This window comes from Eleutherodactylus coqui, chromosome 1 (genome assembly GCF_035609145.1).
Source record: "Eleutherodactylus coqui strain aEleCoq1 chromosome 1, aEleCoq1.hap1, whole genome shotgun sequence".
NCBI classification, from domain to species: domain Eukaryota; kingdom Metazoa; phylum Chordata; class Amphibia; order Anura; family Eleutherodactylidae; genus Eleutherodactylus; species Eleutherodactylus coqui.
In genome coordinates, this window is record NC_089837.1 from 470,288,114 (window position 1) to 470,313,408 (window position 25,295).

Here is a 25,295-nt window from a genome sequence, read left to right on the forward strand (position 1 = left end):
ATAAGTAAAGCATTATAGTCGGGGGCCCTGTTACAAGTTTTGCATCGGGGCCCGGGAGTTTCAAGTTACGCCTCTGCATGGAGGCTTTAGTACCCTGTTGGGCTGCCTCTAGATTGCATGCAAGATGTGATATGGGTGGGCATGGAGGCTCTAGTATCCTATTGTACCGCCTCTAGCTTGGATGCAATATGTAATATGGGCGGGCATGGAGGCTTTAGTACCCTGTTGTATCTACTCTAGCTTGGATGCAAGATATGATATGGGTGGGGTGTGCATGGGGGCACTAGTACCCTGTTGCACTGCAATGTTGATTACAACATGTGATACGGAGGGGACATGGATACAACATGTGATTCGGGGGGACTGTTGGGTCACCTCTAGCTTGAATGCAAGATGTGATATGGGCAGGCAAGGAGGCTCTAACACCCTGTTGGGTCACCGCTAGCTTGGATACAAGATGTCATACGAGCAGGCATGACGGCTCTAGTACCCTGTTGGATCACCTCTAGCTTGGATGCAAGATGTGATTCAAATGGACATGGAGGTTCTAGTTCCTTGTTTAGTCGCCTCTAGCTTTGGTGCAAGATGTGATACGGGCGGCCAAGGAGGCTCTAGCACCCTGTTGTACCTCCTCTAGCTTGGATGCAAGATGTGATATGGGTGGGGTGGGCATGGAGGCTCAAGTACCCTGTTGCACCGCATCTAGCTTGATTACAACATGTGCTCTGCCAACTCCTCCCCTGTGGGATGTGCGCAACCTCAGCCAAGGCACTGCTAGGCCTCTTCCATGCAACGCTGTGACAGCGGTTACCTGAATAAGTGGTGTGGTGGACCTAAAGAGTAGTCACGGATGACGCCACCGTTCCTTTACTCCGTTGGATATCCGATGGGCAAATAAAATACACACACAGTTGAATTAGGAACCTCAATACTTGGAAATAGGCAGTGATTGGAACTTTACTTCCCCCCCTCCAACTTCACACATCAGTGCAGGAAGAACAGTTTAACAAGGTCATGGAGGAGAACACAGGATGACACCGGGTCTACAGTCTAGGTTATCTGTATGACTTCGCTCCTGGACACACACACTCCGGGACACAGGGTAAAACCGGGCCTACAGTGCTAGTTATCTGTATGACTCCACTCCTGGTCACACACATGCTCCGGGACACAGGATGAAACCGGGCCTACAGTCCTAGTTATCTGTATGACTCTGCTCCTGGACACACACACGGGAGGAGGACACAACACTCCACTGACACTCACTTGCAGGTGGATGCTTGGACACTGCACGCCAGGCTCCTTCTCTCTCTCTCTCTCTTAAAGTAGGGGTCCAGGAGTTGGAACATCCGGCTACCGCTCCTCCTCTTCCATCCTTCACCACATGGGGGTTGAAGGTACCCATATGGAGCCGGCACTCTCCCTACACACACTATCATTGAAGAAATGGAACTCTTTCCTGCACACACTGCACTCCTATATTTATCTTTCATACCCACATGACATGACAATTGGTTACAATTTCCAGACATGTCCCAGACATTCACAGACATTAACCTCTTAAATGCTGCAGCTGTGCAATACACATAACTAAAGGCAGGATAATTTGCACAGAGCATCCGCATTAAAAGACATGACATGTATGACAGTTATGGAGGGGCCAGATATATGTACTACGGGCCGCTACAATTGCTTCATGTGCTTTTACACGGTGTGCATAGATGAGTGATTGCCTGATTACACGGGTCAATCCTTGCTTGATTTTTATGTCTGCACGACCCAAACAACAAACAATAAGCAAATGAATTATTGTTCGTCGTTACGATTGTGCAGGCATTTACACTGAATGATGATACCTGCAATATGAACCACCACGGACCTTTTACACGGGATGGAATTGTCCACAGGACGGAGTGCAAGTGCGAATTTTGTCAACTAGTGCGGATTTTGTTGTGTTTTCAACTGCAGAATGGGTTCTGCGGAATATCTTGAGGCATTTCTTTTGTTTCTTTTGCCACAGACTTTAATTGCGCAATTACATCTCCTGAATGTTAGAAATCAGCGACAATAATTCCAGAAGACGCCCTTAATTCCACAGCTAAAAAGCTTTGCCGCTGCGCAATTTAATCTTGCGGTTTTGAAGCAAAGACATGCAGATTTTAACAGGTGTGGCATTCAAGCCCCATGGGGGTAACATGGTGATGCAAAAATGTCTGTGTGGACTAATTCCGTCCCCTGTGAAAGGTCCTAAAACCGGATTCACACGAGCGTATGCGTAGTTGTGCGTGCATTTGTGCATTGTTGCTCATTGGGTGTTGTGTATTTGCGCACACAACTGCATTTTTTACAGTTACTGCCAGTTGTGAGGTGAGAGAAGCACCCACGGGTAATGACTGACAGCCATGGCACTTAGTAATGGTTGCTGGGTGACGGCTGCTCCGTGTACTACCGATTGTGAGATGAGAGGAGCACCAAGGGCCCTGACTGGCAGCCATGGTGCTTAGTAACTGTTGCTGGGTGAGGGCTGCTATGTATACTGCTGATTGTGAGGTTAGAGGAGCGCCAACGGGCACTGACTGGCGGCTGTGGCACTTAGTAACGGTTGCTGGGTGAGGGCTGCTTCGTGTACTGCTGATTGTGAGGTGAGAGGAGCGCCAACGAGCACTGAATGGCGGCCATGGCACTTAGTAACAGTTGCTGGGTGAGGGTTTCTCCGTGTACTGCTAGTTGTGAGGTGAAAGGAGCGCCAACGGGCACTGACTGCGGCTCTGGCGCTTAGTAAAGGTTGCTGGGTGAGGGTTGCTCTGTGTACTGCTGATTGTGAGGTGAGAGTGCAACACCCCAGAGGGGTGACCCTGGGCACCTGGCTAACATGAAGAGCTAGGAGGGATAAGTTCTATCTCGTCATGGTGGCACTTACCAGGCTCTGGGATGACACGCAGCCAAGGCTAGAGTAGGATTGCAGGCCAGCTTCGACACCCCTATGATAGGGAATGCCAATAAATGGGATGGGGGAGTAGCAGTACTCATAACGCCACCGTTCCCACACACCGGTATGCTACGTGGCAGAGAAAGGAGCACAGAAACTTGTGTTTGGTACCTCGGGTCCCCAGGAACGGTTAGGGCCCGGTATAACACTTACTGAATGAATAAACTTTACAACACAGGTGTTCAAAGCAATGCAGGTACAATTCACTTTCAAAGCCAGCAGGCTAGAGCTCAGAGGTAGGGAGGATACTCAGGATGAATACGGTCCTACAGTCCACATTATCTGTACGGCACCGCTCCTGGACTGGGAGCACTCCAGAGGAGGAAGGGGGTGGGGTAGGGGGTCACTCCGCAGACACTTTGGTAGACAATTATTGACAGAAAGGCTTAAACAATAACCCCCCTGCCCCCCGCATGGCAGGTGCATGGGTGTAACTCAGTAGCATACCTCTGTGCGGTGATCCTAACTTTGGACGGCCGCATAAGAATAGCCTGTAGTGTGAACTGGTACCTGTACAGAACTATTATAGGGCTCTCTCTCTGATGGTGGGACTCACTCCATTCACATCCACACTCCAAACACTACGGGATATCGCTCCTTCTTTTCCATCTTCACCTACATGGAAGCTGAAGGTGCTTCCATGTGGCTCTGTGTTAGCACTCTCTTGCGTCCCTAAACAAGATGGCATGCACAGATTGAAGATAGAACTCTTCCTGCTCTCAAGCACTCAGATGTATAACCTCACTTGTACCACATGACATGATAAACTGATACATCTACATGCAGGCAGTGATTTTATTAACACACACTGGATATGGCCACTACAATAGGAGCACCAACAGGCACTGACTGGCAGCCATGGCACTTAGTAATGGTTGTTGGGTGAAGGCTTTTCCATGTACTGCCAGTTGGGAGATGATAGGAGCACTGACTGGCGTCTATGGCGCTTACTAACGGTTGTTGTGGGAGGGCTGCTTCGTGTGCTGTGTATTGTGAGGTAAGTAGAGCGCCAATAAGCACTGACTGGTGGCCATGGTGCTTAGTAACGGTTGCTGGCTGAGGGCTGCTCTATGTACTGCCAGTTGTGAGGTGACAGGAGCGCCAATGGGCACTGACTGGCGGCCATGCCGCTTAGTAACGGTTGTTGGGTGAGGGCTGCTCTGTGTACTGCCGATTGTGAGATGAGAGGAGCGCCAAGGGGCACTGACTGGCGGCCAAAGTACTTAGTAACGGTTGCTGGGTGAAAGCTGCTCCGTGTACTGCGTATTGTGAGGTGAGAGGAGTGCCAATGGGCACTGACTGGTGGCCATGATGCTTCGTAAGCTGGGTGAGGGCTGCTCCGTGTACTGCCAGTTGGGGTGAGGATTGCTCCGTGTACTGCCAGTTGTGAGGTGAGAGGAGCGCCAACGGGCACTGACTGCGGCTATGGCGCTTGGTAGAGGCTGCTGGGTGAGGGCGTCTCTGTGTACTGCCAGTTGGGAGGCGAGAGGAGCGCCAACGAGCACTGACTGGCAGCCGTGGCGCCTAATAACAGTTGCTGAGTGAGAGTTTCTCCATGTACTTCTGATAACGATGCGAGAGGAGCGCCAATGGGCACTGACTGGCAGCCGTGGCGCCTAATAACGGTTGCTGAGTGAGGGTTTCTCCATGTACTCCTGATTACGATGCGAGAGGAGCGCCAACGAGCACTGACTGGCAGCCGTGGCGCCTAATAACAGTTGCTGAGTGAGGGTTTCTCCATGTACTTCTGATTACGATGCGAGAGGAGCGCCAATGGGCACTGACTGGCAGCCGTGGCGCCTAATAACGGTTGCTGAGTGAGGGTTTCTCCATGTACTCCTGATTACGATGCAAGAGGAGCGCCAATTGGCACTGACTGGCAGCCGTAGCGCCTAATAACGGTTGCTGAGTGAGGGTTTCTCCATGTACCCCTGATTACGATGCGAGAGGACCGCCAAAGGTGCAGATTTTGACTCTGTTTTTGACGTGGAAATGTCGCAGTGGAAAACGCGTGGTATGTCCGCTCGGTGTGAACATACCCTACGCGTAAGAGGGACTACATGAAGAATGGCTGCCCGTGTCACCCTGAGGCCAGTGTACTCTTCCTCAGCCTGCATGGCTCCCTGAGGGGTGAGCGCCCCCTCCAGCCTCCCACAGCTGTCTGTGGGGCCGGCTCACACTGGAGGCGGGTCGGCCAGGTGGGTGTGTATTGGGGCAGGAAGTGGTTCTGTTGTGTGAGGCTATAGACTGAGAGCATGTGGAGGAGCTGCAGACGGGGAGCCATGACTGACCAGTGCTGACATTACACCAGCCGGTAAGTGCAGCCGCAGCTACGGCCATGCTGGGACTTGTAGTGCCACCCAGCACTTGCAAAGGGGAGGGTGAGCTTCCAGTCAGGGCGCAACAGATGGCGGCGGGGGGGACTGCTTCTCCTCACAGTCGCTCTCTGCCATAGTTTTCCTCTCCAAGCTTTGACCTAATGAGAAAAAAGTTGTGGCAGGAAGAGGAGGAGGAAGACATGATGGGGGAGGACGAGAGAATGCGACTTCATGTCCTCCTCGTCCATTCATGAGAAGGGCCCATGTGCCAGGCACAAAAGAGCTGCACCACGTGTGGGGACGTGCTCTTGTGGGGATGCCAGGGGGGTAAGAACACCTCTCATGCCAATGTGCTCAGCAGCTGCTGGGGGAGGGCAGGCTATTGTTCTCTGCTATCAGGCACTGGGGAGGTGTAGTAATGTTGGCCCCCATTGTTACTTCTTATCTCCCCTGCTGTATACAGATGTCTGATATCGCATGTGAGTATTTTTTTTTTTTTTACACGGAGCAACTATTCAGAAAAGTCGCCGAAGCGTACGGACAGCGGTCGTTCCTTTTTGCTTTTATACAGAATGCTTAGATTTTGGTAATTATTCTCCGACTTATCGTTTATAAGGGGGGGGGGGGGGTTCTCTGTGCAAAGTTTTTTACAAGTCGGTCAAGAATGACTAAAAACTTTTTTTTATCAATTGGTGACTTTTTAAAACTTTTTTTAGGTGAGCCGAAACAAAACTAGTGAGCGAATTATCGCCCATCGCGCCGTTGGTGCCGGATCGGCTATGGTCTTGTGGTTTGTTCTTTTCGGCAATGGTGTAGATGATAGCTGTGCTGCGTAGCGGTCGCGCACACGGGCGCATTGTGTATTTTGGTTCATAAAAACGGTGTAGTCGCTGACCGAAGCAGGCGGATTTTGGGTATTTTTTTTTTTCCGGCCTATTGGTGTCTCTTCATGTATGTAAATTATATTGCTGGACCCCCAAAAAACTTATCAGCCCGGATAAAAGTTTTTTTTTTTTGAGTTTTATTTGCACATCAGAAACTTTTGACGCTCTTGTACCCCCATAAGGACGCCCTGCAGCCTATAATTAGGAGGCTGGGGGGGAGGAAAAAAACACTTAAACAGGTTGCTGATTGGACGGGTGATACCATGTGACCGAAACCTGGATTTTAGGATTGCAGTTTCTGCCCCATGGCTTGTACAGGTAAGGCTACTTGCGCACGAGCGCGAATCTCACTCGTTGTGAGACGCACAAAACTCGCTTGAATATGAACTTCGTTCTTTTGAATGAAGTTATTCACATGAATGATCTTTTTTCCCCTCAGTGATGCCGCGAGGGTTTTTTTTTTGGGGGGGGGGGGGGCGTTCTCTCGGAACGCCTCGCCCGTTGTATTCATTGGGACCCTTAAAGACATCGCATTGGAAACCATGGGGAAACGCCTCACATCTGTGTGTAAAATGCCCATTGGCACGCGAGATATCGGGCTTGCCCGTCTGAATGTAGCCAAAGGGTGGCAAATTCGGCCTTTTAAAACTGCATCAAAATCTGTTTTTGGCGCAGATCTGCAAGTGGAATTTACTCACCAATGGGCAAAATCCGCTTGCGGAACTCCAAGGTGGAAAATCGTGTTTCCGCATCAAGAAGTGACGGGGCAAATCCGCACTGCGGAGGAGAATAAACAGCGACGGATGCAAGCGAACGGGTATTTCCGTAAGCCCCATTGAATTGAGTGGAGCGATGGTCGTGCATGCTCGACAGTTGCGCCATTTGTTGTGACAAACCTCCCTAGAATGATGAGAAGAGGGGGTGCGGGATCCCCTGTTCTCGGGGTTGGTGGGGGTCTCACTTCGTCCTTTTGGATTGCAGATAACTTGTAATTCTGGAACAACCCCTTTAAGACTCGGGTCTTAGTTCTCCCTGATTTACACACAGCTCATTTTTCGGAGGGCGCCGTTCCCTTCGGTATCTCGTACACTGTGTTGTGGAGTCTTGGCTTGCGGCGCGGCGATGGGTTTTATACAGTTTATAGAGGACATTTTTTCTGTTCTATTTTTACTTCTCTTCTTGTAATTTGGCGCGGTCTTCATGGTGCCGGGGGTAAAAGTTCTTAATTTTTTTTCTGATCTTCATCTAGGACTATATTCACACAGGACAGATTTGTTACAGAAACGCCTACAGCAAATCTGCGGCATGCAAATACACCAATATTGCGCTTGGGAACACGTGATGTCCCCGTGGATGCGAAGCGTTTGTGTCTAAACGCCTCCTAACACTTCAGGGAAGTAGCGTTCCCCCGACGCGGCTTTCAATGGGACACATTGCATCGCATGTAGGCGGGACGTTCCAAGGGAACGCCCAGAGATGGGACATGCCGTGATTCCCCCCCCAACCCCCCACCCCCGCGCTGCAGTACGGGGAAAAAAATCACTGTATATGACCCTATTCAAAAGAATGAGGTTCATATTCATGCGTCTCGCAACGCATGAATCTCGCACGATTTTCTCGGCCTCAGGGTATGTGCACTTAGTGGAATCAAATGTGGATTCTACCTTTAAGGGCTCCTTCACACAGGTATATGCGCAATTGCGCACACATCGAAGTTGCATTTTTGCGGAAAAAGCTACTTTTTGGGGGTGTTTTTGTGCATATACCTGCATATTTTATGGCAATTTGTGTGTCCACAACTCATCTTTATTTGTGGGCGGCAGATGAACACACCCCGGTTTAAATGGTTAATGGGTCCAGGATGTGTGTCTTCTCACGAAAGTGCGCAGCATGGTGCATTTTTTTTTTTTTTGCATGCAAAAGAGTGAGAATGAAACCATTGACCTCAGTGGGTTCTGTTCTCTGCATATTGCAAATCCGCGTGCTAAGAAACCGCAGCAGAGAACCGTGGCTAAGCTGCGTGTTTTGTCAAAGATCCACATGCAGATTTTAGATCTGTGAACGAGCAAAATCCATGAAGTTCTAAAGCGGATCTGAATTACGTGACGTCTAGAGATGAGCGAGCGTACTCGGCCACGCCCCTTTTTCGCCCGAGTGCCGCGATTTTCGAGTACTTCCGTACTCGGGCGAAAAGATTTGGAGGGCGCCATGGGTGAGTGGGGGGGGGGGGAGAGGGCTCCCCACTGCTACCCCCCGCTCCGCCATGCCTCCCCCCGGTGCCCCCCGAATCTTTTCACCGGAGTACTGAAGTACTCGAAAATCACGGTGCTCGATCGAGTAATTACTCGAAACGAGTAGGTTCACTCATCTCTAGTGACGTCGCTTCTAAACCCGGATCCATGCAGAAGGGCTTCAGAAATGTGCAGGGCAAAATCTGCGTGGGGGTCAGCTGCAAAATACACGTCAGAAATATGTGGCTTAGCTGCAGACTTCCATCATGGCTCTAGAGGTGGAAAAATCTACATTTGGAGTTTGCCATGTGGACATACACAAAAGGTCTTTCCTGGTTTAAAATGGGTAACTTAAAGGGGTTGTCCCGCGGCAGCAAGTGGGTCTATACACTTCTGTATGGCCATATTAATGCACTTTGTAATATACATTGTGCATTAATTATGAGCCATACAGAAGTTATAAAAAGTTTTTCACTTACCTGCTCCGTTGCTAGCGTCCTCGTCTCCATGGTTGCCGACTAATTTTCGCCCTCCGATGGCCAAATTAGCCGCGCTTGCGCAGTCCGGGTCTTCTGCAGTCTTCTATGGAGCCGCTCGTGCCAGAGAGCGGCTCCGTGTAGCTCCGCCCCGTCACGTGCCGATTCCAGCCAATCAGGAGGCTGGAATCGGCAATGGACCGCACAGAAGAGCTGCGGTCCACGGAGACAGAGGATCCCGGCGGCCATCTTCAGCGGTAAGTATTGAAGTCACCGGAGCGCGGGGATTAAGGTAAGCGCTCCGGTAAACTTTCTTTACTTCCCTGCATCGGGGTTGTCTCGCGCCGAACGGGGGGGGGGGTTGAAAAAAAAAAAACCCGTTTCGGCGCGGGACAACCCCTTTAAGGTCCTTTTATTGCTGAAATTTCGTTCAAATGAGTGAAAGTGAGCGATAATCATTACGTTTAAATGTGCTTCTGTCATACGCCATTCGTTCACTTCTCACTAAGTTTCAGCCTGCATAAAAGTAGTCGTTGGGTAATATGATATTCGTTCTGTTTTAATGGCGTTCATTCAGTCTTTGTAAGACTGAAAGACTTGAGGGGAGGGGTGATTGCTTCCACCGTACACAATGACTACTTGGCTGCTAACCATTGGCCGAGCCTCTGTGGCCCTTATGAATTAGTGACCATCACTTGGCATAGTTGTAGGAGTGCCCATTTAGCTCTTGTGCTTCACACTCCCTGCTGGCGTATGGACCACGATTGTTCTGTTAGGGCCCTTTTACAGCATAAACTCACTATTTTACAGGTTTCAGGTTGATACATTGTGTCGTATGGGTTTAGAGCTTTCTTATAACCCTGAGCTGCATTCATAAGGCCGGCTGCACACGGGAGAACTTGCTTTGTGGAATCCAGAATGGGCGCCCGCCTCCGGATTCCGCAGCAAATACCGCCCATAGCATGCTATGGCAAAACGTGTTTTCCTCTACACCCCGTGTAAACACGCCCATCCGGAAGCGATCTCCGTCCCGCTCTGCCGTCATTCAATACATTGCGTACTTGCTGCCTGCTAACAAATCCCCTATCGCCATCTTGGTGTGTACGTGCCAAGATAGTGCATGTTGCGCTCCTTTTTTGTGCGCGCATTTCGCTCGTGTGGGGGGGGGGGGAGCGCTGTTGTAAGTAATGTAAGGGTTGCCCCCATTTATTACATGCAGGAAGACAAAACGCTTGTGTGAGAGCCCTTCAGGGGATTTCACATCTGCACTGGGGATTCCACTTTACTGCATTGATCGGTGAGCATTGAAAGGCTTACATTTCCAAATTTCCCTTCACACTTGTGGTACGAATTGTATTTTCTGTGAGCAGAAGAAAAATTGGCGCATGCTGTATTTTACCGTGGATTCCGCGTGGGCGGCCTCCATTAATGTCAATGGAGGCATCCAACCCGCAGCCCTTGTACTGTTAACATTTCGTATGAGCTGTGGATAAACGACGGCACGGGAAATGAAGAAAAAAACCCAAAACCCTGTACTGTCCATGACCACCTGCGAGCCTCCGCAGCCATGCACAATATAGGTTAGTGCCGTACGCAGGGTCACAGCCTGGGCTCAAAGCTGGAATTCGAGGGGGGCGGAGCTAAGTTCCCAGATGTAGCTCCGCCCCTCCCATTGCAAATAGTGGAGAGGGGGCGGTAGCTCAGAGCACTGCTCCCGGCTCTTCCAGCCTCCTCCCCCTGCAGAGAGGGACAACGTATATCGGCTGGGTGTGAAAACTCAGCCGATTTACAATCGTCTGAATGCACCCTTAGGCTTGTTATAAAACCAGAATTATTCTTTTAAAGGAAATATGTAATCAGAAAATGGCCTGTTGTAGTAAGATTTCATGTTAAACGTGTATTTTTAAATCTTCAATGTCATGGCCTCTAATAATAATAAAGAAAAAGCTAATCTGACTTTCTGTTCTGTAGAGAAAACCTTTAGCCGGTCATCTCACTAACATCACAGGCAGGATTGTAATAAAAGTTGACATTTTTATATACAGATAACATTAGGTGATGGTCACAGCTCACCTCCTCCTCCCGCCTGCGCAATTATCCTTGCATATTTCTCAGAGCATGACTCTAAAAGTTTCACCTAGAATTCAATGGGTCCCCTCCTGTCCATTGTGTGGGTGGTCTATGAGGCTGCGGCAAAGTCTATCTCTTCAGCAAAGACAATATGGCCGCTGAGGTGTAATTTGCTACCGAACTTTGTTTCTTGTCTTGAGAATAACTGAACTTTTTGTTTTGTTCCTAGAAGGAGAACTAGAGAATAAGTCACCTGCTCAGGAATATGGCAAAGGAGATACGAGGGCAGTATGAACCTGTGGCCGAAATTGGCGTGGGAGCTTATGGAACGGTGTATAAGGCACGGGACCTGCAGAGCGGGAAGTTTGTGGCCCTTAAGAATGTGCGGGTTCACACCAACGAGAACGGTCTTCCTCTGTCGACGGTCAGGGAAGTAGCGCTGCTGAAACGTCTTGAACACTTCGACCATCCAAATATTGTAAAGTGAGTACACCGGACAGAAGGCTTCGCTGTACAGGAAGACAATGGGTCGTCTTTACATGTAGGAGTGTGCTGAGGGCGAACCGATGAGTAAAGCCACCCTCTGGGCCTGGCCGCACAAGGATGGCCGCACCGCTGCTTTGACTACTTGATGCATACTAATGCACCATGTGCATCATTAGTCTACGACACTACATGCTGTCCGTGTGAGGAGTACCGACCAGTCAGAGCAGCATGTAAAGTCTCAGGCTGGGTTCACACCGGCCGGATTTGCTGCGGAAAGTCCGTGCAGAATGCCGCGGCAGCAGATCTGCCTGCGGTCGCTAATCTCGGGTTTTGCCAGCCATGTGTTAAAATACTTGTCCACACGGGACGGCCAATCCATCGCGGCAAAGCCGGTGCTGCGCTCCTCTCTATGGAGAAGCCGGCCGCGATGGAAAAGCATGCGGCAAAGCTGCTCCAAAACCCGCAACTAAGTGCCACAGGTTTTGAAGCTGCACTTACTTGGCGGAAATATTACGTTTTTTTTTTCGCTGCGGCAAAACCGCGAGATTTCCACTCAGAATACGTCCCGTGTGACCCCAGCCTGAGAGTACCAATGTATGCAGAGAAGCGGGTGCGGCCATCTTTGCAGCGTCATCGTTCTGAACCGTTGGCATGAAGGCGCCCAGGATGTGAGTGGTGATGGCGCTGCAGTGGTTGGGTAACCGCTGGTGAGGGCATGGGACCACAGCGGGGCTGCAGCGCTCGGTCGCCAGAGGACGAGTATCTATAGCTCCTTTTTTGTTTCAGCAAAACTGGACCCAGAGATGAAATATTGTCTGGTAACCATACAGCCCCTTTTTGTATTTCTCAGAGCACCGTCTTGCCGCCTACTGCATATCAGTTTGTTTCCTGTGCAAATGGGTAAAGTGCCTCCAGTTTTTGCTAATATGGCGCATAGATGGGAACATTCTTTTCACTGTAATTTCTGAACATAATGATGCACAAGTAAGGTTTAGGGGAGCCGCCTCGCCCCGTGTAAAAGGACACAAAGAGTTAATTCTAGGCAAAAATTAAGTCCCTTCCAATGCTCAACACAGTGATTTAGCTACTATGGGGTGTAGGAGATGAAAACACGTGACATCTCATTGATTTCCCTAGTTGCAGGTTAAGTTGACGTTTCCATCAATCCTGTGATGGATGATGGCTTGACTATCGGGGAGGGGGGTGACTGTAACAACCCATCTTACGACAGATGCAGTCGGCCAAGGATTCTATAGGCCCTTACACTGGATGATCATCACTGCTGTGTTTCCATACGGGATCGATAATCGTTCAGTGAATGGAGGCAGAATGCGCCGGCGATCGCTTCTGGCTGTTCGGCATTGATGAACAATTTTGCTTTTTTTGTGGGCTTGGTGTAAACATACCCTTAAGGCCTCATGTCCGCGGGGCAAATCAGGTCCGCTACAGATTCTCCATGGAGAATCTGTAGCGGGTCCCTCCTGCCCCGCGGACATGAGGCATAAAAATAAGAATAAATTCACCTGCAGCGGTCCGTGCGTGTCTTCCTTCCGTCGCGGCCGGATCTTCTTTCTTCGGCCCGGCGGATGTGCTCGACACGTCAGGTGCGTGCCGCGCGCATGCGCCGGGCACATCCTCCGGGCCAAAGAAAGAAGTTTCCGGCCGCGAAGGAAGGAAGACCTGCATCACCCGCAGCAGGTGAGTTTAATTCAGGCGCGGGTCTCCTGCGGATCCGGACAGCTTCCATAGGCTTCAATAGAAGCCAGCGAGAGACCCTCGCCTAAATGGAGCATGTCTGGATTTTTTTTCCTGCACGCGGGGACTCACGCCTGCAGGGAAAAATGACATCTGCAGATATTTAACTACCTGCGGGTGTCTAATGCATCCCTATGGGGAGCGGGTCTGCGTGCGGAAAAACGCTGCAAATTTAAAATCCGAATTTGCCCGTGGACATGAGGCCTAAGGGTATTGGGTACATGACGGAATTCGCTGTTGAATTTTAACTGGCGAGATTCGCCTCTTATTTTTTAAAATCGGTCAATCTGTGGCTTTTTGGCTCGGATCCACACAAGGAATTGCCAGTCGATGGTCAAAAATCCATGTGGAATTCTGATGCGGAGAATTGTGATATTTTTTTTTAATTTTTTTTTTTCCCCCCCCCCTCCCCCCTACTTTGTGGAATTCCATATGCAAGTTGTGGCCATTGACTAAGCAAATTCCGAGTACGGAGTTTCAGGCATTGTAATGAATGAAATCGCAGTGGAAATCCATGCCTCTTCCGAAGCGGGACATAGCACGGACTTGAGGATCTGCCGCAGTGTTCTAGTGTGAGGTTCGTTCCATCCCCATTCTGTAAGATTATATTGGACTTTGGTTCCCTAACTGTTAAGACTTTTCCAGCCCTTAGTTATAGTGTGACAGTCACCATACTGCTAGTCAAGCTTTGTGGCATTTTTGACACCCCAACCATGGCTCTAACCAATGTCTAATTGGACCTCCAGGGTTTTCTTGTTCTTTACCTACCCTTCCCCCTCCCCCCCCCCCCCCCCCCCCCCCCCCCCCAAACTTTTTTTTTTTTCTCTTTTTGCTTAATGAGGGAACAAATCTCCATTGCAAAAGTTGTGTGACGAGTGACTCGAATCTTGTAGAACTTGTTGACCTTCCTGCTCACAGAGATGACATGACCTGCTCACCGGCGGCACCTGTAATGTCCGATGTGAGTCATGTTGCCTGCTTTCCCACCTAATATTTGCTTACTAATTTGTTCCACTCTGAAATTTTTGGATAATACTTTTTATGCCAATGATGAGATTCACATTCACTTATATTTTATTACCGCTTGTGCTTATAGTACTTAATTTCTTCACTGATCTATGGGGAACATTATAGGAAAAAAATGCATATTTAAAGGGGTTTTCCAAGGAAATATTACTGATGTCTGTCCTGAGGCTAATCAGAACAGGTCATCAGTAGTTAATTGATAGGTAATCAATAGTTGGTATCAAATGATCTGGGTGCGTTTAACATGCGGGTATGGAGCGATAGCACCTCTGTCGTTGCCGGCGCTTGTAACTGCAGTCATAGCTCTCGTAACTATCAGTGGGAGCTGCAGTTACAAGCACCAGCCACTACACCATGTTCGGAGCCGCAGCTTCCACTCTGTACCCCTATGTTGTGGCACTGACATCAGGCACCCGAGCAGCAGACCCCAGCCGATTGACTATTGATGACCAAACCTGAGGATTCATTATTGGTAGGGTGCCACCAGAAGTATCATTTAGTGGATACCAGGAGCTATACGTGCGCTGCTCATGTTATGGGGGCATCACAGTTCTTCTCCTTTTCTACATTTACTTTCACATTTACGGGAATAAATGTAGACAATAACCCCTTGTGTGGAGAAGACACTCTTCAAAGTTTGAGGAAACTTTTTGTTCTGCGTGCTAAATGCAGAACTTAAGGGTTTAAGAAAATGCCAGCGCCCAGGTCTGGGCTTCCTGACAGTATGGAAAGAGTGGTAGGTTATATAGAAGTGATGTCACTAGCGTCTGCCCGTCCGCCTCCTCTGTGAAGTCATCTTTTCCAGGCTGTACTCTGAGAAGCTTCACTACTCTTATTCACTACTGACTTTGCGAAAATGGCCACAAAGAAAGAAAAGAAGCAGAGTTTTAGGTACTGACTCATCGGACTAAAGAACACGATCCGACGGACTGTAATAAGACTTTCCATGCATATTTGCAATGGGGTTATGGAGGGGAAAGACCACAATGCAGCGGAGTTATGCCTTGGTGACCAAAACTATGTGTTGTTTCCCACACTTGTAGTTGTATCTGGGAACCCCGGCACCGCTCGTCTCTGCCGTCTGACTAGCTTCCAGGCATTACATTTATAGTCCACCTCACCGTCTGAAGTCTGTCCCTTTAAATCCTCTCATGCTAGGCGTAGCTTCCACCCAGATCTGGAGAACTATATGGCGCTTTACTGACACTTGTGTAAGGGTACGGTCACACTTAGCGGAAAATCCGCAGTAAAAACTGCCAAATTCCACAGTTGAAAGGGCGACGCCGGCCGCTGATCCGCTGCGAAAACTGCGTTATAATCTGCACCGAATGGTGTAATTTATGTGCAGAACCAGACCAAAATACGCTACTTGTAAACCGTATCACATGGATGAGAATCTCGCATGAGACTTGTGCATTGTGAGACACACGAATATGAACCCCATTCTTTTGAACGGGGTCATACACATGAGCGTTTTTTTTAAAATCGCATGGCAAAGGTGCCCACGGGTGCGAAGCGAGGTGTCCCATGAAAAACACTCCGGCTGACAGCTGCATCAGAAGATCGCTACTTGCTCGAAGTGAGGCAAGACTATTTTGGTACAAAATCGCCTGGCATCCGCAGGGAAATCGCACGGAGGTGAGCGAACGTGATATCAAGCCATTTTTCATAGGCCGAAATCGCGCTCACCCGTGTGAAGTTGGCCTAAGTCTAGATTCAAATTTGCGTGCGCAATACGCATAGAATCCATTGATTTCAATGCGTTCATTCATATGCGCACATTTCGGTTGGAACAAAAAAAAGCAGCATGCTGTATCTTGTGCACAAAAGGTCCCCATAGACATTATTATGGTGGGGGTGGGGTGGGGTGTTCTAATGTGCGCGATATGATGTATGATATGCTGCGTATTTCCACTGAAAGCAACACATCTGGAAATTAAAGTAATTAGCCATTTAACTTGGTTTGTCTGTTTGCCACGCCAAGTGAACATGCCCCGCGGGTGCGAAAAGTACAGTAAAATATGCGCACAGAAAAACCATCAGGGTGCAAAAAAAGTGGCGCTGAGGCATGCGCATATGGTCATGTGAAGGAGGCCATGACAGCCCTAACCCTGTTGCACCGTCTGTAAGCCTCTGTTTTGCTTTTCTTTGGTCGGTTTCACGCAGCCGAGAACCTCGCGCGAGATTTGTGCGTCGTGCGACTCTAAAATTGCGTGCAAATATGAACCCCATTTTTGTGAATGGAGTCATATACAAAAAAAAATCATGGCATGTCTTATCTTTTTGCGGTCCTTTGAACGCACTGCCCATTGTTCACAATGGGATAGTAAGAGACATCGCGCTGCGTCCGACGTGCACACGAGCGCGATGCGGGGTTTCCCATTGAAGACAATGGCAAATGCTTGTCGGTCCTCTAACGTGCCTGAAAGCTGCGCCGGAGGATCCCTACTTCACAGAAGTGAAGGGAGGCGTTCTTGCTTGAAAAGCGCCGTGCATCAACGTGAAAACGCTCGTTGGCGAGTGCCATATTGGGCCGATATCGCTTACACCTGTGTGTAGGTAGCCTCACTGAGTATCTTAATGCTTGAGATGGCAACTTGGAAATCACTGAATGGAACATGCAGACTGCAGGCTACTAAAAAAACAGCTTTTTTTTTTTTTTTTTTTTTTTTTAAAGTGTACAGGAGTTACCTGTCATCCTCATGTTAGCAGGACAACGGGCTGCATAGCTTTGCTGCCGACAGTCGGAGTTGGCCCCAGTTACAAAGCGATGCAGCCGGCCGCTAACGGAAGGGATTGGCCTCTTTAAGATTCGCTTATAAAGTCGTACATCGAACTCTTAAAGGGGTTTCCCTGCTTGGAAATTTATGGCCTATTCACAGGATCGAAGTAGCTGAATGAACCCCAATGTGCTCAATGGGGTCAGTTTGGTGCCGTTCAGTCCCATCCTATGATGGGTCAGCCAGTGGATTCTGTTTACTCCCATAGTGCTAGTCTGAAGCAGTCCGAAGGGCCAGATCACACTGGCGTTCTGCTTTCTCTCTAACGGTTCCGTCATGGGAGCAGCAGAACGGAAAGAAAACTATTGTTTTCATGCCCTTAGAAATACTCTGAAACTAAAGACCTTTCAGCTTCAATCCCATTTCTCAATTTTCTGTCTCCATTCCATTTTTACGCTAGAACAAAAGCCGTGTGATTTTTCTCCCCCCCCCCCAGTTCAAAAAAACGAACAAAAACAGATTCCTTTGTTTTACTTTGTAGTCGAGCAGAGACTGAAAGAAGGAAAGTAAATTTTTTTTTTTTTCCCGTTTTTGTATCTGGCTTTATTTCTGAGCATGGGGTAGAGAGCGGGAGGGGAAGATAAACGGTACAAAAATCCGCATACGTTTTAAAATGCTGAAAAATGAAAGTGAAACGGAAATAAACAAAAGGCATGCTTTTAGTGAAGGATCTGTTTGATGGATCTACCCCAAAAAGGCTTTCGGTTTCTTTTTTTTTTTTTGTTTTCTTCTTGTGTTTCACACAACTGGACTTCAATAGCGGAATCCGCGATCGTCACTCGAGCGATGGATTCGTGGTATTCCGCACCCATTGAAAAAAATAGACCGTTCGCATGTCCACTCAGATGATGGCGAATGCCGCTTCTGCAAGCGGATTTAAAATCGCAGCATGTTCTATTTCTGTGTGGAATCCACAAGGACCTCTTCCATTGGAGTCAATGGAAGCCGTCCGACCTGCGGCCCAGAAATTGCACAAAAATGGGGCATGTTTCGTTTTTGTTTTTTTTCCGTACAAACAGACCCGTCATCCCCTGTATACATGGTGGTTGTACAGAACACCCATGTAATAACCATCATACAACGCCATCCGTGTGCAGCTGCTGATCCCTCGCCTCTGATGATCCCTTGTTAGGTAATTGGATTATTAGCGATTACCTGATGTTTAGTAGCTGAAGGCATAGAGCATCGGAGGGGATGACGCTTGTAGTCCCTCCTATGGTCAGAAGATGTCAGTTGCCGTCGGCATATCATGATGGCCACACTGACAATATGCAGCTGTGCTGACAGAAGAGCTACAAAGTATCAGTCACTTCATCTGCTACAGTTTGCTACAGGTTTGCACCAAATGCGCTCAAACTTCACCGCCGGTGCAAATAGTTTGTTTTGTTCCCCTCTAGGCAAAATTGTTCCTGCACTTTTCTGCCCGCACTTATGACAGACATTGACCTTTTAGCTCGTTCCAGCGAGTTCTCCACTGCCGTTCATCCCTCTGACGGATCTACGTGGAGTCCGGCTCTGCCCTGTAATTTGGGCTTCTCCTGGTAATGAGCGGCTGCAGTACGGGGGATATGTGGCCTTTTTGAAGTCCTATACAAAGGATAAGCCTCGCATCCAAGCGTGACGCGACGCATTCATTCTCACTTTCTGAAGGGAAGTGAAATAGTGCAATTGTGACTATTTTTGGCCCCAGAACCCGACACGTTCTATTTTGTGTGTTTTAACCTCTTACAGAAAAGGTGGTTTAAGGACAGCTGCTTGTTACAATGTTATATGGCGGTAATATTTTTCCAGTTGCAGTTTAATTGTAGCAGAAATTTGCAGTCCAGTTAGACCAAATGTAAGGCCTCATGTCTACCGGTGGGTCGGAGATCGCATGCACCCGACCTTGGGCTGTATTCACGTGGGCAAGTGTGGTTTTTGGTCAGTGAAAATTTGACCCTTCTTCATACTATCTTTCTTTTTTTTTTTTTTCTATTTTCTTGAAAAAAAAAAAAAAAAGTACATGCGGTGGTTTTTCTAAGGCTGCATTCACGTAGCTGATTATTCACGCAAGTTCTTTTCCATTCAGAGATGGTGGGAATTCGCACGGTTAAAGAACCTGCTCCTTTCAATGAGTTAACTCACATATGTGATGTATCTCTTGGACCGATAGTCCGAGTTAAGGCCTATTCAGACACTGCATTCGCACAAAATCTGGCTTTGGAGCAATAATCCTTGTCTAAATGCCCATCTTTCGGTTTTCTGCCAAACAACTCTTTCAAGTTCTGCTTGAAAACCATCGTTCGGCAGAACAGCTGATAAGCAGGACCGCATGCAGTGCTCCCACCCCTTGTCTGCAGCCAGCAATGGGAGAAGGCGGAGCTTGGCTCCGCTCATTTCCCGCTCCCTCCCATTGCAAACTGCCGAAGGGGAGGAGAGAGGCAGCGAGTCGGTGAGGCAAGAGGGAAGACAGCTCACATGGTAGCATATATCGAGCGACCGATATACGCTCGTGTGATTAAGCCCTAACTCAGACTATCGGTCCTGGGGAAATCGCTCGGTATATGAAAAGCTGCTTATATGGGATTTCAGTCCATCTCGGTACCGGACTTGAGGCTGTATTCACATATCCGATATTCTCGAGACGGACATGACTCGCACGGAAAACTAACCCATTCATTCACATGAGTGATCCACTCTGACCAGTGGTCTAAGTTTGACGGTCAGGGGTCAGGGGTCCTCCTGATTGAGACCCTCTTTGCAGTGGCTCTGTCATAGCTTACAGTAAATGGTACCTAATTGGGGGACCCATTGTGTTGGCTTGAGATACCCTAGCATCCTGTTTATTCGAGGGTCTTCCTAGTCCTTTACCATATAAGTATCTGCTGTGGTGGCCATCTGCTGCCTTGTTCTGGCAATAAGCTACTATTATTAAAGGGTCATCTTGATGACATTCTACTTACTGCAGAAGTAGGATTTATATACACTGGCCACTTTATTAGAGACCATAGAGACTGCTAGACTAGTTGGGGCCAGGATTTCTCATTCCAACAATGTGGAGAGTATACAGAGAATGGTGCGATCAGCGAAAGTTATCTAGCAAAAGGGGTACCTGTGGATGTAAACAAGTAATCAAAGGGGTCCAAGGAGGATGTCAGGAATTTTTCTGATGAACAGGTGGTGCGGAATGAAGCAAATAAACTGCAGCAGAATACAACACTGGAGCTCCAGCTAATGTAGGTCAATGCACAACTCGCCGTTCCTCAGCATGGATGGGCTACCACTGCACACGACCGGGTCAAGCGCCATTTTTATCTAAGAAACAAGAAGACTACCCTCCAGTGGGCAAAAGTGCGCAAAAATTAGATCATTGAGCAATAATCGGCGATCAGATGAATCCAGATTTCCGTTGAGCCATGCTAATGGGAGCGTCAGAATTTGGCGCAAGCAGCATGAATCGGTTAACTCTTCCTGTCAGCGGTTCAGAGCAGGTATCTCCATCTAATCTGCAGTAACTGCAGGAAGCTTCCCGTCCGCATTGGGCAAATATTGCAGCCGAACGATTTTGGCATCTACTGTTGATCACAACGAATTGCTGCGGTTAAGGCCAAAAGAGGTCCCATGCGCTACTAGATGGCTGTCATTAATAAAACCGCCATTCGCCTATTATATTTAAATATATTTTAGGAACCTCCTAACTTTAGGATAATGAGACTTTTATTCTCCACAAGCCATGACCTTGTGTTTCCTCATCTGAGCGATCGCATGTGTAAAATGGTGAGTTGGCGTTTTCCGTGCAGTTACTTGCAGTGTAAGGGGATATTGTGGGCTGCTTCAGCAGTTGGAAGGGTTAACCGGCGATGAAGCAACCAGATTAGGTGAGAATCTATTTACCTTGCATGTTGTGTGGTTACTGCCCAGTGACCCGCTCATCCTATCTCATGGACTTGTGCCTTGTTCAGTTAAACTCCACATTGTGGGTTATCTCTGGAGCGCAGTGTGCCGCTCCCCCCTCTCTTGTGCAAGGGCAAAACTTTCTTTCCAAAAAAACAAAAAGAAAAAAAAAAATCTCTAAAAGACTGAAGGACCATGGTGACCAAATTCTTTTAAGTGGATCTGCTTATTTCTGGCTTCTTACAGCAGCTCTGGCCAATCAGAGACACGGTTTAGTGAATTGCTAGTCTAACACTAACAATACACTGTAGAGATTAGGTAGTCTGAAGATTGCGATAACCGTTTTACACAGTTGAAAAAGGGACCTGGACCCAAACGTATCATGGGCCAGTGGAGAAAAAATGCAGGTAGCCAGCCTGTCTCCACCCATCAGTCTGGTGGTGACAAGATACAAGAATACCCAGGTAGTATACCCCCTTCTCCTCCAGTCCTGCGGCAGATTAGTTGCTTTTATGCCCCCTTCTTCCATAAGTTGGTAACAGAGGTCCACAACATTTGTATGCCTTGAAGTCCCACAGCGAATCTCGGCCACGGGAGCCGCTGCCCAGGAGCCTGCAAACGGTTCTCCGCAGGTCAAATAGGCTGACCGCGGAGAATCGAGGCAATTTGCAGCATGCTGCGACTTGCCGACCGCGAGCGGAGGATCGCAATGATTCTCCGCTCGAGGACACGGGGCCTTACAGTACATGTCATGTGAACAAGCTTTAAAAAATGTCATCCACAAGTTGAGGTAAACGTTTTGCACTGAATATATACTATATTTATATACGCTATGGATTTTAGATCCGCACCATGAAGTTTGCTGCGGAGTTCACACTCTGCAATGCAAAAAGTGGATCTGGTCACGGAGTATCAGCTGCTGCTTTTTCGCTGTAGTAAATTCATAGCAAATATGCCCTTTGTGAACCTGTCCTAAAAGGGAAAAAGTGTATTAAAGTTATAGTCAGATAACATACGGAGCCACTGGTTTAAATAGTGATGTGGACACAAAAAAAAAAACAAACACATTTTTTTTAAAGGGGTTTTCCCACAACTTAAAGTTGCTTTACACCGCTCTGCCCTTCCTGGTTGGCTGCAGCAGTCACATGTCTGGTCAGCAGCAACCAGGAAGGACAGAATGGTAACTTTAAGTTGTGAGAAAACCCCCTTTAAGAGAACAGATGACCCTCTTCCCAATCTTCTAAGGGTACTTTTACATAAGTTAACTATTTGCTGAGAAATCTCTCAAATGAACAATTCTAACTGATGGCTGTCTTGTGTAATAGTGGGATCTGACAGGGTGCGGAGTGAGAAAATGCTATTTCTAGGCATTGTTTCAGTCAGTACTCCATTCACTGTAAACAGGCAGTTGCTTATCTATGAGCAACTGACTACCTGTTCAGTTGGTAGAGATCTGTTTAGAAACACCTTGTTATTTGTATAGCACCAACTTATTCCGCAGCACTTTCAAGTAATTTATTACCCCCAGCAAGCTGGACACTCATTTTACCGACCTCGGAAGGATGGAAGACTGAATCAACCGTGAACCGGCTACCTGAACCAAGCGGGGATTGAACTTGCAACCTTCAGGTCATTAGGACTCCATTTCTGCTGCGTTAGCAATCTGCCTCCATTCACTGAACTATCACTCCTGTATGAAGTAGCCTAAGGTTGTGATTTCAAAATGTATTAAAGGGGTATTCCTGTCAAAAGTGAATCCTCACCGATCATGAATACCCCTTTAAACCCCGCCCATAGAGATCAATGGGAACACGTGGACAGGACACGGCCTTCAGCTTTTCAGTCTGATGACCTGATCAGTGTATAGACTTTCGGGGCTGACAGTGTGGGCATCAGGAGGCGGGTAAGTGTAACAAAAACCTCCCTGCACGTCTGGGAACCTGCCCTACAAGCACCATAACTTTAGTTTATGGTGTCCTAGCCGGTGACAGATTCCCTTTTAAGGCAACAACTGAGTTTTGCGCCAAATGTATTTCCATGAGACATAAATTAAAAATCTACAGTAATTAAATGACATTTTCAGGAGGGCTTTTCCAATTGACTATTACGGGGTTAATACAATGTAACTTTTTGTATATGCTTACACTTTGTATGAAGTTGCAGTTGAGATGGTGAAATGAGGCGGCTCTAAACTCAAACGTGGCTTGAATTTACTTGACGTACCGAAGAACTTGATAAAATGCAACAATTTAATATTTCCTTTTTTTTTTTGTCCCTCTAGATTAATGGACGTTTGCGCCTCTGCCCGGACAGACCGAGAAACAAAAGTTACCTTAGTTTTTGAGCATGTGGAGCAAGACCTAAAGACTTACTTGAATAAAGTTCCTCCTCCTGGCTTACCCCTCGATACCATTAAGGTACTTCTTCTGTCTACTCTGATGTACCGCATAGCAACTGTATGTGGGAGTCGGCTTATTTACAGAAATATGTAGCGTTATGGGTTTTAAGACTGAAATATAATATTGTGGAGCAGTTATGGGGGTTCCGCCATCCAGATGAGCTTTACTTGATAAACTTAGGCCCGTTTCACATCTGTGTCAGTACCGCCGGCTGGAGGTTCTGTCGCAGATCCGGCTGAAGATGCCAGAAGAAAAAGCTAGGCGGATAGTGGGCAGGTCCCATCGTAGCCAATGGGGTCCATCCAGCGACGGAACAGTTCGACCACGAGGATTCCATTTTCCTGTTCTTGGAGCTGGAAAGTGGAATCCTTGCCCCAGATGTAAAACCGCCCATGGGATGCTTTTACATGGGCCAACTGTTAGCTGAAAACCACTCTAATGAGCAGTTCTACTGTGTAAATGTGGGATCCAGCAAGAGGCTGAGCGCTCACTGAAACAAAGCAACCAGTGGGATAAACAGGCAGTTGTTCATCAGTGAGCGACTGCTTGTTCACAGTGCATGGAGTTGGGCGGCCAGAAGACGTTTCCATTGTGCTCCGCCTCCATTTGCTGATTGACTGTCGATCCTTTGTGAAAGAACATGAGACAGTAGTCATTGGGGCGTCTGTCGGGCCATTAAGTAGTGGACCGTCGACCCATCTAAAAATACCCCTATTTTCCTGGGTCTAGCTAGGTGAACCCCAGTGATCTGTTTTTTTCCTTTTTTTTTCTTCAAAACTTATATTTTTTTCCCTCAAATCAAAAGAAAATAGAACACTTACATAGTATCAATGATTTGCATCGTATTGCACTTGTATTGGTCACGCAAGACCACTTCTATGAAGAAACACCGATAACACAAACCTATGTCAACAGTAATTCTTGAAACATCATCTTGCCGTTTTTTCTCTTTTTTTTACTTCTCTGTTCTTTTTGAGACCAGTCTCAAGTCCGTTCTACCCCTCTTGATCATATAGTGATCGGCTTTTATCGCCAGGAAAGGGTGCCTGTAGTGTTTAAGATAAATGTATGTCTGTGTAGATGTTATGTGATTGTTCTCACCAAGAGAAACCAAGTAATCTTGTAGATATGATACCTTTCAATGGCTAACAAAAAGGCATGATGTTGCAAGCTTTCCAACCTATGCAGGATTCTGCCTGAGGAAGAACCTCGAGTAGGTTGGAAAGCTTGCTATAACATCATGTATTTTTGTTAGCCATTGAAAGGTATCATATCTACAAGATCACTTGGTTTCTCTTGCTGAGAAATGTGCTTTAGAAATCTGATTATGGGGGGAAAAAATTAAAAAATCAGATCTCTAAGGCCACCTGCAGACGGCCAGGTCGGATCCGGCTGCGAGGATTCTCGCCGCGGGACTCGACCCGAGCGCCCGCAGAGAGCGGCGCTTACTGGCCCGTGGCTCCGGCTGTTTGTTGTGCCGGGCAGCCGGCGCATGCGCAGACCGGAGCCGGCGAGCCCCGCACAGAAATGGAGCATGCTGCGATTTGTTTGCCGCGCGAGATTTTGCATGGCCAAATCGTGGCCGTCTGCATAGGATTGCGTTTGTTAACGCAATCCTATGCAGGCTTCCAGCGGCAGAAATTCCGCGGGAAATCCCGCCGCGGAATTTCCGATCGTGTGCAGGCGCCCTTAAGCACATTTCTCAGCAAGAGAAACAAAGTAATGTAGCTATGATACCTTTTAATGGCTAACAAAAATACATGATCTTACAGCGAGCTTTCCAACCTACTCAGGCAGAACCCTGCGTAGGTTGGAAAGCTTGCAACAACATCATGCTTTTTTGTTAACCATTAAAAAGGTATCATATCTACAAGATTACTTGGTTTCTCTTGCTGAGAAATGTGCTTTAGAGATGTGATTTTTTTTTTTTTCTTTTTCTTTTCCATAAAGACTTTGCCCAAGAAAATATTAAGATTTATTGGAAGTAGATCAGCAGTAAGTGATGTGT

General features: G+C 47.8%; 1 protein-coding gene across 3 annotated transcripts in view; it reads left to right on the top strand.

Moving 5' to 3' along the window:
• Positions 1-5,166: 5,166 nt before the first annotated feature.
• The window catches only part of CDK4 (cyclin dependent kinase 4), a 36,940-nt gene continuing 16,811 nt past the window's right edge, over positions 5,167-25,295 (top strand). The window contains exons 1-3 of one of the 3 annotated variants that reach the window (XM_066584394.1): positions 5,167-5,303; positions 11,198-11,451; positions 23,170-23,305. In XM_066584394.1, the coding sequence (XP_066440491.1) occupies positions 11,234-11,451; positions 23,170-23,305 (354 nt within the window). In that variant the 5' untranslated portion in view covers positions 5,167-5,303; positions 11,198-11,233. Of the gene's footprint in view, positions 5,304-5,511; positions 5,635-11,197; positions 11,452-23,169; positions 23,306-25,295 lie in introns of those variants that run through there. The other 2 variants (XM_066584396.1, XM_066584395.1) reach the window with 2 other exon arrangements.